At 33.1% G+C, this 13,389-nt stretch overlaps 1 protein-coding gene across 5 annotated transcripts in view; it reads left to right on the plus strand.

Moving 5' to 3' along the window:
- The window catches only part of NAA16 (N(alpha)-acetyltransferase 16, NatA auxiliary subunit), a 53,424-nt gene that overhangs the window by 15,417 nt on the left and 24,618 nt on the right, over positions 1-13,389 (plus strand). For 2 of the 5 annotated variants that reach the window (XM_011369742.2, XM_011369744.2), the window contains exons 7-10: positions 2,946-3,065; positions 4,127-4,153; positions 5,486-5,581; positions 10,801-10,907. In XM_011369742.2, coding sequence (XP_011368044.1) covers positions 2,946-3,065; positions 4,127-4,153; positions 5,486-5,581; positions 10,801-10,907 — 350 coding nt within the window. The remainder of the gene's footprint in view (positions 1-2,945; positions 3,066-4,126; positions 4,154-5,485; positions 5,582-10,800; positions 10,908-13,389) is intronic. The other 3 variants (XM_023536358.1, XM_011369747.2, XM_023536357.1) reach the window with 2 other exon arrangements.

The following is a 13,389-nucleotide window of genomic DNA, read 5'->3' on the forward strand; positions in this document are numbered from 1 at the left end:
TCAGTGTTCTAAACACTTATTATTAAGCCATTATTAATTAATTTAATTGTCATAACAATCCCGTGATGTAGTTATATTCATTGTAGAGTTGAGGGACTGAGGAACAGAGAGGTTAAATGACTTGCCCAAAGTCACATGGATTAGTAAGCTGGGTAGTGCTGGATTTGAGTCCAGGGATTTTGATTCCGGATTCCGTTTTCTCTTTCTTAACCAGTATATAATACTGCCATTATGTTCCACGCCCCAGTATGTGTATATTTGCTATTCTCATTTGATATATATATGTAATGACATTAGGATCATCATGAAAGCAAGATTCCTTTATTTTCATTATGGGCTAATTATGAAGGTTGGCTCCTGATAAATAATTTGTTAAAAATGTTCATCAACAAAGGGTCATGCACATTTTTTCTTAACAAAGCTTTGCTTATTGATTACTCATTTCATGAGCAGTACTGTATTAAATAGAATGTCCAACTAAAATAATTAGCTTAAAATTAAAATTTCATATAGTTACAGAACTTTAAAGCTTAATAAAGATAATTATGGAGTATGATAATTGCTTAAACTGCTTTATTTCATTTACATCTTTAGTGCTTCTGACATGGGTACTATTTGTTTTCCCGTTTTATAGTTGGAGGAACCAAGGCTTAGAGATATAAGGACTTGCCCAAAGTCACCTTTTAGGTGGTAGAGTTAATTTCCAAACACATCTTTCTCACTTCAGAGCCATTACCTAAACAAATTTTTCTTAATAGACTTTATTTTGTAGAGTAGTTTTAGGTTCATAGCAGAATTGAGTAGAAGGTACAGGGATTTCCAATATACCCTGCGTCTCTACTCATGTGTAGCCTCCTCCGCTGTCAGCACTCCCAGCAGAGTGCTGCGTGTGTTACACTCAGTGAACCTACATGAAACATCCTGGCCACCCAAAGTATGGAGTTTACATTCCCGTGACACAGCCACCATCATGGTGTCATACAGAGTACTGGTTTCACTGTCCTTAAAAGCTTTGGTGCCCTGTTTGTTTCTCCCTGACCCCAACCCTGGCAGCCACTGATCCTTTTACTGTCTGCATAGTAGTTCCTTTTCCAGAATGCCATATATTTGGAATTATGTAGTGTGTAGCCTTTTCATATTGGCTTCTTTAACTTAATACATTTAAGGTTCCTTCATGTCTGTTCAGGAGCCCTTCCTTTTAACTGCCGTACTCTACTCCTGTTAATGTATGGCGAGCAACTGACTTAGTTTTTATTGTGAATAATAATAATAACAATATTGACTACAACATTATTTTTCAGACTATTGGTAAAATGTGGATAATTATTTTTATGTTCTGATGTATTATTGCTATTTCCTGTTTAAATCTCGACTCTCGGGTTGCTTTCTCTGTGTCTTATAGCATCTATAGGGAATGCAGTGATTAAAAGGGGAGATGCTATAATAAGATAAATTCTGGTTTAAAGATCCTACAGGTCGTAGCACGTGTTGCTAGTGAGGGTAATTTGGGGGCCATCAGTTTGACTATAAAGCCAGTGCTTTGTGTTGCTTACAGGGACAGGTTAGGGTAATTTTTTTTTTTTTTTTCAGTGAACTTGGCAGGCCCAGAGACCTTTGATACTTAGACGTTTATGTGTTTTGTAGCCATTAGCATATTAAGATACTTTTAAACACTTCTAAAATAAAGTTAGACATTTTATTTACTTTATGAATATGCTAGTGTACTTACTTGTCCTCTGTATTTCCCTAGTAATAAACTTTTACCTTGTGGTGGTAGCAGATAACAACATTTTTGGAATTGAAGAATATGCTGTTGTCTGTTATATCTAGTGTAAACAGGGGAAAAATTGGACTGACCAGAAGTTAATTCTGGAGGAATGGGGCATGTTTGTGTTTTTAAGTGGCAAATGTTTATGTGTATTGACTTTGTACCAAACACTGTGCTAAACTCTTTAAATTATTTCATTTGATCATCACAAAAGCTGACTGAGGTGGTTGATATTTTAGAAGTAAGGAAATGGACATTGGATGTTTGTAACTTGTTCAAGATCACAAAGCTAGAATGTAGGAAAACTAGTAATTATACCTAGTTTTACTCTACAGCTTGAATAGTATATATAAAAATAATAAAATAATAGTATATAATAACCACTATAATATGCTGCCTCCTCCAAGTTGAGGAAAGCTGAAATAATATGACTAAAGACATTTCAGAGAATTGTTTGTTTGAAGTAGATTCTTTGGGGAAATGGGAAATCTTAGGGATAGGAAGTTGATATAAATTATTTTTTGAGACAATCTGATCTTGGAGTATGTGTACTTTCCATTATATTTGAGAAGTTTAGATCCTCATTTCTCATATTGTGTAGCTTAATAAAAGCCACATAAAAATTGAATGTAGGAGGTGACTCACATGTGAACATGTTTTGTGTGGTTTCTTGCTGTGAAGTGGTATTTAGTGGTATTTTCCTGAGTTAACTCTTTAGTGACCTGGAAAGGAAATTAGGAGAATTGAATAGAGAATTATTTAATATATGACTTGATCAGGAAAAGTACATTTACATCTTGCAGAAGGAAGATAGGGATATTTCCTTAGAATTATTTACCAGTATGTGTAGAGAGTCTTTAGTTATCTTTAGTAAGTTTGTTATCTTTAGTAAAAGATATATAAAAATATACATAAGGCAAAGATTTGTACTGACAAATTAATATCGGACATGTATATTCGGGATGTTGGAGGGAGCCAGAAATGATTGTTAGTATAGTAGAATGTGTAAATGAAGGCAAGCTGTACATTAGTCTGTGTTTAATTATATAAAATGCAGCATTACCCAAAGGGAGGCACATAAACATCTGCTGTACTCATAACGCTTAGTGAAATGTCTGGGATCAGAAAGGTATTTAATCTTTACGTAAAGTGAATGTGACTTTAAACTTAATTTTAGGAGAAATGCTGTTGAAATTGGGAAGATTAAAAGAAGCCAGTGAAGTATTCAAAAACTTGATTGATCGGAATGCAGAAAATTGGTGTTATTATGAAGGTTTGGAAAAAGCCCTGCAACTTAGTATGTAATGATTTTTCTCCTCTACCTTCTCAACTAGTGTTTGAAGTATAAAAATGTAAAGTTGTAATAATATTTGAGGACATATTTTTAGTATTAGAATTTATTTTTCCATTTAGGAAAATTACAGGTTAAACATGGAAATGAAAATGAATTAAAATATTTAATACTTGTGATAAATGCTTATAGAAAATTTTAGGTTCCTTGACCCATTAAACTGTTACCAATTTAGACTAGAGAAACGAGGAAGAAAATGAACATTCCCTTTCTGGGAAATGTCATAATTATTTAATATTTTTAAAGAAGTAGAGGTCTGCCATCTTCAACCTCTAAACAAAAGAATCGGGCGAAAGAAATTTTGCTGGATATACTGTATATAGCATTGGCATAAAAATTATTCTGTCAATGCAAACTAGGTTAATTTGTTTAGAGCAAATGTTATATGTCTTTTGAAATGAGATAACCTTGACCCTTTTCAGAAATCTAGAGTAGGATTCCAAATTTTCCCTAATATTTTCATAATTAAATGTTAGCAGTAGTTAATATTACTGAAACCACATTTACTTAAGACAAATATATGGCTGAAATATTTATGAAACTATGGCTCAAGGATGTTGAAACAGCAGAATTTTTAAATTTAAAAAGTATGGTAAATAGGTAGCTATCCATATTCATTTATAGTAGTGTGAGCTATGAGAAAAGTTTATTTATTGTAGCCTAATCATTTTTATAAGTCAATCCAAGTTTTCTGTTTGTATATAAAATTTAATGTTACAATTATTCAAGTTTTTATTTCTTCAAATGTTCTTATGAAAATTTAAATATGGATTAGATCAATAATCTTTTTTTTTTTGGAAAAAAAAAGACAAAAGTTATATGTTTGAGAGTTGGCAATGTGTGATAACTATGATTTTTCTTTAAATTACCAGTTACTGACATGTAGTTAATAATAAAGATATTTACATGTTTTGGTAAAATGAATGTAACATTCTATACATCAGGATCCATGCTTAATATAAAAATGTGTTGATTGCAAGACTAATTGCATTACTTTATCTTTTTAGGCTCCTTAGGACCTTTTCTCCCCCATGGTACGTTCTGGAGCTCCGACTTGTGACTCGAAATAAGGCATTGAAATGGTTTGGTTTTGTCTTAATGTTAATTTAATTACATTTTAAAGATTTGTTATATCTGGGGCAGTGGAAAAGTTTTTTATATTCATAGCCTGACATTCTCTAACATTAGGTATAAATATGAGAACTGCTTTAAAAAAATACGTATCATAACCTTCATGTGACCTTTAGTATTATAAGGGTCCTTAATATTTCATGAAGTCTCCAGATTGTTAACAGATTGCAAAAATTACTTTTCACATATCCGAGTTCTAAAAACCCAAGCACATTGGAGCTCCGAAAAATACTGTTGGGGGACGGAAGGAGTCTAAGGAAAATCAGACAAGTGCAGTGTTTATGACCTTGATATTAAACACAACATTTCACATGGTGATGCCTTGATTGCTAAGGATTATTCTTAAAATAATTGCATTTCTGTCGTCCGAATTAAAATCCTCTTAAATTTTATAGTTTAAAAACTGGTTTGCTTTTTCTGAAAATTCTGCTCTAAGCCATCTTATTGCTTATATAAAATAATACATGCAATCTCGCTTTGTAAGTTATGCAGGATATTATTTTAGAATAATGAACTAGACCCAGATTCTACTCTGTAAATTATTGTTGCAGAGTATCATAGAATTTAGTGTAGAGCCTCTGTTAAGTACTCTAAAATTAGATTGGTCTTGGGAGGGAAGATACAACTTTCTGTTAGAAGTTTATTTTACATTGCTGTTATTTGGCAGAAATGCTTTTACTTTAAACATAGTCTGTACTAATGGGGTTTTTTATAATGGAGTTTCATTGAAAATTTTAAGTGTCAAAGCTACCTTAGAAATTTAGTTCATCTTTTTAAATATAAAACATTTGCATTCATGATCTTGAAACTTCCTTCTCTAAGCCTAATCAGTGGGCATCATAGACTTCTGTGGAGCTACATGTAGGCAGGCTTCGTTCGGTTAGAGGGTTTATGTAAGATATGTATAAAGAAACATTTTATTTTTCATGAGTTTTATGCTAAGGAATACAAAAGAAATGCAATATATCTTGAGTCTTTGTGTCCTGTTTATATATGATTTGAGTTAGTTATAGAATCTGTTTTAATAAAAGAAGCTTTAGATTTTTCTGGAGATTGGGTTTAAAATGATTTACCGATTATGTTATTTCACCACCACAGACTTTTAGATGTCATTCTTACAAAAATTGAGAGCAACTTTCATATCGATAATGTAATTTTTGTATAACTTTAACAGTTTATTGTTTTCTCATAGAAGTTTTGATACTTTGAATCTCACACATATTTACTGATAATAGGCACTTTAGAAGAAAGGCTTCAGATTTATGAAGAAATTAGTAAGCAGCACCCCCGAGCAATTTCACCTAGAAGATTACCTTTGAATCTTGTCCCAGGTAATATTAGGATCTCTTTTGTAACACTAATAATTATTTGTCGAAATTACTGAACACTATTTACATTTTAAAAACTCGTTTCTGGTATACAGTTTGTTTTATATCTGTACCGGTCTGGGGGGTGGGAGTGGTCAGTTATGAATTCATTATGCATATGTTAATCAGTGTTCAGTGTATAGCTATGTGTTGGTTTTACATATTGGAAATTATCTACATAAATTATTTTCTTTACATGACTTTAAAAATTAAACACCATATTTAGAAGGTAAATTGATGACAGATTTTATATGAGGTATTATGATTTAAGTGGTAGAAGTTTTGAAGTTGTAGGTCTTCTTTTCAGAAATAAATTCAAAGAGTTGTGAGCTCTGTGTGCCTGGCACACTGTTCAAGGGAAGAATGTCACTGTTATTACTGAAGGCCTCTCTCAGAGGTGACACTTTCCTGAAGTTTGCTTTTTATCATGCCATTGTTTTTATAGAGCTCCATATAGTCTGTATCCCTAGAAGCAAAAACAACTCTGCTTTTTTTGTACTTTATGCAGATTGGAGTATTATGATATGTATTCTGTGACTTGCTTGTATTGAACAGTGGTCTGTTTATGGCCTCATCCAAGTCACTGAGTGTATCTGAACTCATTCACTTTTGGTCGTATAGGAGGCAAAGACTATGTTAGCTCTCCAGATAGTTAATATCTTCATTGATGGTTTTATAGAAAATTGTGCCTTTTTTCTTAAAGTCATCTTTATTTTTAGTCGAAAGTGTTATAGGTCTTGAATTATTGGGAATTTTAGTAAGTCTTTTGATTCACGTCAGACACTAGAAGGGTAATCCAACTTCTAAAAAATCTATTCTAGGCATCAGATAAGGAGGGAATGTATTTGTTTTAATAATTGGGCTATAATTTCCTTTTTATTAAAAGATTCATGGAAATTAAATGTTTTAGTTGACTGTCTTAAAAAGAAATGTTTCAGTTTAAATGGTAGTTATGAATTTATTTTAAAAATTCATTTTCCACTAGTACAGTTTAGTTCCACAGATGATGAATAACATTCTTCTGATCCTTTCTTTTTTGTTTTGTATTTGTGAAATACTGAGAGCAGATTTCCCTAATGTTTTTTGGGGAGCTTTATGTCCAAGTGGGTATTAATAGGCTTGGCAGGGAGGGTGCTGGTATACTGAGATGTTCTTCAGTCAAGTGAGTTTGGGAAACTTTGGGTTAAACACAGCAGTCAGGTTTCTGTAGGACTTCTTAGAACGTTCAGTGTCTGCATTGTGAATTTCCACGGTGGAATACACTGCGTAGGGAGGAGCACTGTCCTACTACACATGTTTTGTGGAATATGCTTGAGCTCACACTTCTTTGTCTCCTTTTTAAAAAAAATAACAGCTTTTTGAAATATAACTCACTATAAAATATACTTTTTAAAGTGTGCAACTCAGTGTTTAGTATATTCATGGAGTTGTGCAACCATTGTCACTATCTTGTTTCAGAAAATTTTCATCACTCCAAAAAGAAACCCACCCGTACTGTCAGCAGTCACTCCCACCCCTCCCCGGCAACCATCGATCTGCTGTCTTTACTTAAATATTTCATTTTAATGGAATTATACCATAGGTGGCTTTTTATGTCCGGCTTCTGTTTTTCTTTTCTCCCGGTTTCAGGGTATCTCTTCTGTTTCCCGGTGTGAGTGGGTATATTCTTTAAGTTTGGAGCTTTCAGATGCATTCACGTGCCTCTTAGGAAAAGAAAGAAAGAAAACTTATTTAAGATTACCAGCAAGAGTTCTTAGTTATATTATTTCTTTAGGGAAAATGGGGCTTCAAATGAACATTGCCTAGATTTATTTTCATAGCACGCACAGAGTGCTAAAAGCTCTCAGTACATGATAGGAAGTGTATTTTTATTGAAAAATAGCCTGGAACCAGCTGTTGACTGTGAAATGTGATTGAGATTACAGTGGAGTCATCCTGTATCCTCTGGGACAGTCTGTCTTTGAAATGCTAAAAGGATCTCTTTACAAGACAGGTCCCAGCTGAGGGGTCTGATGGCATGGCCTTCAAGGTACTCATCACTGTGAGGCTCTAACGTACATGTATTTCCAAAGCTCCAGTGAGCATATATATATAAAATAGTTCACATACTTAATTGTACCTGTGCAAAAGCCAAATAATTCATAAAGTATTTTGCCTCTTTAGAAATATTTTTATGTATAATAAGAAAGACATCTCAGCATTATCAAAAGCAAATGAGAGCTTTTCCAAATAAATAAATAAATAAATAAATGATGGAACTTGAGAATACAAGGGGAAACTTTTGAAAAAGGCTTTCCAGTTTTTAAATTAAAAGGCTTAATACTTACAGAGTAGTGAACACTGCAGAAGTCCTGGGACCGTCCTCTAACAGCCTGAAATTTTAATGTTGCGAATATAACGCAGAGATATAGCTACTTTTCAAAATAGTTTAATTCGTCCTGTTCTGTTAGTCTTCCCTTGCCAGGCAGGAGAGGGAGGGTAGGAGACAATCCAGAGTATTAAACCAGATTCTGCTCTGTTTTTGTTTCATCAAATTGTTTATTGATTGATTGGTTGATATAATTGATATATAACATTGTATTAGTTTAAGGTATAAATGTATTGATAATGCTACATTTATATATTGCAATATTAGCACTGTAGTGTTAGCTAACACCTCCATCAGGTCACGTAATTATCACTTCTTTTTTATAGTGAGAACATGCCCCATTATTTAGAAGAAATTCCAGTGAATCAGATACAGTCTGGTCTTGTGTTTATGTTCGTTATTTTAGAAGTGGTTTTGGAAACAATAACTTTTATTTGAATCTACGCTACACATTTAGAAATACCATAGCATCTGTGTAAGTCAGATAACCTGTTTACAAGCTGTAACGCTAAACAGGGTCACCCCCTCCACCTCGAAAGGAAAGACTATGGGAGTTCTAAAGAATTATTTTAAAATAACTAGGAAGAGGGGAGATCGTTTGTTTTTGTGAAAGGATTTTTCTTATACCTAAAGTGAAATATCATGAGATGGGTAAATAGTAATTTTTGGATATAGTGTGTGACTGGGAAGTTGAGTAGCTGTGTGTAGGCTTCTTGTTTAGATAGTAAATACATTCATACAGTTTCAAATAGAAGGGTACAAACAGATTTTTAAGTGAAAAGTCTTTTTTTCTGTCTCTGTTCCCTGGCCAAGTTTACTTCCCTAGAGATGGCCGTTGTTATTAGTAGATGGTGTATTCTTCCAGAAATACATTGTGCATATCCCAGCAAAAGTATGTGTGAGGAGTTCATTTATAGCTTTCTTTTTTTCTCTCCCCATTTTGTACAAAAGTGGTAGCATAGATTGTACTGTGCCTGTTCTGCCCCCACCGCCTTGACTCTGTGTATGGAGTTTAGTCTGGTATCACCACATAAGAGCTTCATTTTTTCTCATAGCTGCATAGTATAAACAACAGTCAATATTGTGAATAATTGAGAAGTTGACTCAAATCTGCTAGCGTGATCTGACTAGACTGAGAAATTTGACCAAGAAACGGAGTGTAGAGTAGTCTCTGACATAAAGGTAAATGCTTTTTTGGTGGATGATAACAAATATAGAAAAGATTCTTAACTATAGAAATACAATAGCTGTCCGATATCAAGGCACATGATAGACAACATTTATTAAGCGGTTACTATGTTCCAGACACACTGCTTACTGCTATATACTCGTTTGAGCCATAGAAGAGTATTTTTGAGGCTAGTGGTGGCGTTACCTTCATCTTAGAGTGGAGAAAGTGAGGTTTACTTTAGTGGACAAGGTATTTGTGCAAGCTCACACAAAGTAAGTAGAAGCTTATGCATTCCTGTAAGCAACAACATCTCTTACTGTCTTCCTCAGTGTCGTGTGCTTTTGCTTTATATCAGAGGAAGTGCTGGAAAGATTTGATCTCTAAAATTACTTTTGATTTGTAAGTAAGTGATGATGTATATTTAACCCAAAGAGAAATTTTGTGTTGTCTTGGTAATATAATTTTCAAAAGACCTATACTTTGTATATGATCTAATAAAAGATTAGTAATTATCTGAAAACAGTCTTTTAATGTATGTTTTTTTATTTGATACATTTTCCACTAGATAAAATTTAATTTCTCTCTTAAATTTTATGATATCTAATTATGTGTACACATATTTGTTCAACACGGTCTGTCAAAACAAAAATAACCACTTTGAGTTGTTTGTTTTATATATATAGTCTTGTGATTCATAAAGAAACCCTTAAGAGTTCATTTCCTTAATCTTACTTTAGGTTAAACTATTCATGAAATATCTGTATCTTTTTTTTTTAATGATTGGACAAATCCATGTCCTTATTTATTAATACTTACTATCAAAAAGTTCGTATGTCTGAGTTAGAGCCATTATTTTTAAAATTTTCTTAATTTCTTCTGCTTTTAAAAGATGATACCAAAATATTTTGCTAAAGGTTTAACAATAATAGTTATTGCAAGTAGAGAACTTAATTTTAATTTCTTATTAGAATACTCCAGGGTTCAGTCTAATGTCCAACATACATTCTTTTACTTCCTGTTTTTCTCATCCCTCGAATGTTAAGGTCCGTGATTGTTTTGTTTTAGTCACTACTATATCCCCAAACTGAGAACAGTACCTGGCACATAGTAGGTGCTCGGTAGATGGCTGTGGAATGAATGTTGAAGTAAATCACTAGTTGATTTGGAAAACATTTGTAAATATTGCTTTCATGTTTAAAAATATTTTTTGGCTGCTACTTGAATATAGTGCTGGTTACAGTAGAATCTTTTTATAGCCTGCAGAGTGCCTTATGAGCTGTCTGTAGATAGCAGGACTGAGTCTGTGCTGGCCAGTGAGATTAGGAAAAATCCTCGCTATGGGCACTGTATTCAGAATGGGTTACTTTTACTCAAAGCTGTGCAGTCATTTTGTTTACCTATCTTTGGAAGTATTCCTTGAAGATATTTTGAACCTAGATCTAGGAGAAAGTATAGCTGCCTACTGAGATATTTAGTGTTAGGCTTTTAGGTGGTGAAAAAACAAGAAATAATGCTAACTTTTTTGGGTTTAAAAATCGGAAAGGGGGATAACTGTTTCTGAGTGAATTTTATTTTTGTTTATCAAATTATTTTAAGAACTGTTTGCATTAATCAAAGTATAACAAAGTACACTTTTGTTTCCAGGTGAAAAATTTAGAGAACTATTGGATAAGTTCCTGAGGGTTAACTTCAGCAAAGGCTGCCCACCCTTGTTTACTACTTTGAAATCTTTATATTACAATACAGAAAAGGTAAAACTTGGTCTTCATTCAGTTTTGATATAGTCTTTTTAGTAACTTAATTATTATAGAAAGATTTTCATATAAATATGCTGTGACTTAATCATTTTCTGTGTTCTAGTGATGTTATCACTCTAGTCTAATAATAGATGAACTGAAATTATGTGCGTATAGTATAAGAGCTATCACAGGACATGTCAGTCTGAAATTTACAGAGTAAAGGTTTTGTGAAAACACTGATAGTGGTGGTGGTTGATTTTAATGGGTATACTTTTCTATAAAGCCGACATATTGTCACCAGAGGTCTATATTTAACTATTTCATGATTATTATTTTATAGTATGATTGTGGATTTTTAAATTTGTTATGCATGCTTTTAAAGTTACAGCATGGATAATTGAGTTGGTGAAACAGTAAAATGTTATTTGGTACTATTAATTAGTATTAATTAATAAAGCTACATTTTAATATAGTCTTAGCCAGTTTTTGAATAAAGAGAATGATACTTTTCTGTTTTTTAAAATTAGAAAAGAAGTACTTGGTCTTAAATTAGAAATACAATTAAAAAATTAAAAGTTAATAGAAAGTAAATTATAATTTTATTTTCAAGCATTGCTTCTTATTAGGCTCCAAAATTTTGTGTTCTTTTCTATAGTGAGAGTTTTTGAAAGTTACTAGAGGAGTGAATAAGGAAGATTTTATTAGAAATGGCCAAATATTTTGTTAAACCTCTATCACTTTGTGTTTAGCTTTGACCCATAATTATTTGTAAGTTAACAATAATTGTGAACAATAAACTATTGAAAACAAGATCAGTAATAGATATAACTGATGGGCACTTTCTTCCTCGTGGCAGCAGGTTTCATCAACTCAGAGGGACAGCTGATAGTATCTAATAGCTTACTAGTAAAAAGTATCATTTACATTAAAAAAATTTAGTTCTTAAATGTCTGTAGCATGCTTTATTTGACTGTAATGGTACTGCTGTTGATTTTTGATAAATAGTGATTGATTGTTATGAAAACTTGGAGCAGTGCCTGGCAGTAATTCCTTTGGGTTCGCTAAAATTCCTCTTTTTTTGGCAAGGGTGACAGAAGAGAAAGGTGCGACGAAAAGTCAGGAATAGTGAAGAACTTAACGTGCGCGAATTAGAGTCCTGCTTTTGTTACACGCTCTTGCAGCAACTGCTGAATACAGTGGTCGTTAAAGCGCTTGTTCCTCTCAGGCTTTCGCTGAGCTCACAGGCTTCCTCAGCTTTCACAACAGGTGTAGCCTTTTTCACCCACACGCCTCCGATGTCGACCCCTAATTACTATTGTAAAGGCGTTGAGCATCTGTTGGTATTTCATAAAGGATGAAATTCGCATTTTTAAAGAAGGCACGGAGAATACGTTATGTAGGAACCTTTGACATTTTTTAGTGTTTAAGCACACAATAGGAATTTTAATAAGTTCTTTTGAGAATTAAGCTGCTGAAAATTGAGTTAAAGTTATCAGAACTTAGTATAATGAGAAAAAAATTTACAAATGTGGGAAATGCTTCTCAAATAATTTTGGCCACATGTATTTGTGATTACTTATAAGGGCATTTTAAAATTTGCATACTTAAAACTAGCAGCGAGTCCTCTTTTTAGCTAAGGGCTGCATTTTACCTAAGGGCTGCATTTTAACTCTTGAGGAAGAATTTCAAAGAGATTAAGTTTGAAAAACCATTACGGTTTTATAACCTTCTAAGTCTAAAGAATAATCCACGTCAGGTAGCATGAAAATAAAATAATCTTATGAATTTTGTTCAGGATACAGTGCAATATTAAAAAAGTATTTTAAAATGTCTCCAGCATTTTAAAATGTGAATACACAATTTAAGAGTATTAAGAACATTTTTTGCGTGTAATTCTTTTTAAGGTTTTTTTTCCTCTGTGAATTTATTTGTAGTATTTTAACCATAAAATTTTGTTTTTCCTTTTCTCCCTAGCAATTTCATAAGCATTTAATGGGTTACTGTTGAGTCTTCATTATCTTTTTAGTGACTGCATAGTCATTTATCAAAACCATACCTCTATGGCTGAACTTCAGTTTTCCAAGTTTTCACTGTTAAAACAGTGTTATAGGTATCTTCGTGCTCATAGCTCTATTTAGGATTATTTTCTTCTCATGAATTCTCAAATCGATGGGTCGGGTGAAAGGTACAAGCATTTTGTGGTCCTTGGCAAACACCAAGAGGTTGGTTTCTCTGAGGCTGTAAACACCCGTTTGTGTTGCCACTAGCAGTGTGCGTGAAAAAGGCTCGCTGCACCCTTACCAACATAAGGTCCTGTTAAATGTTTTTCCTGCTTGTGTTTGCTTTTCCATGGAGCCCTTTTTTTTTTTAAACATAAAGAGGTTAAAACTAAACTCGATTCATTGATCTTTATTTCTGTCGTGGAAGCTCATCTGCTGTTTTAGAAACAGCTTGGATGGTCTTCTTCTAGAGCAGTACTCAAGATGGGAGGGGC

Source organism: Pteropus vampyrus, unplaced genomic scaffold (genome assembly GCF_000151845.1).
Source record: "Pteropus vampyrus isolate Shadow unplaced genomic scaffold, Pvam_2.0 Scaffold154, whole genome shotgun sequence".
In the NCBI taxonomy this organism is placed as follows: domain Eukaryota; kingdom Metazoa; phylum Chordata; class Mammalia; order Chiroptera; family Pteropodidae; genus Pteropus; species Pteropus vampyrus.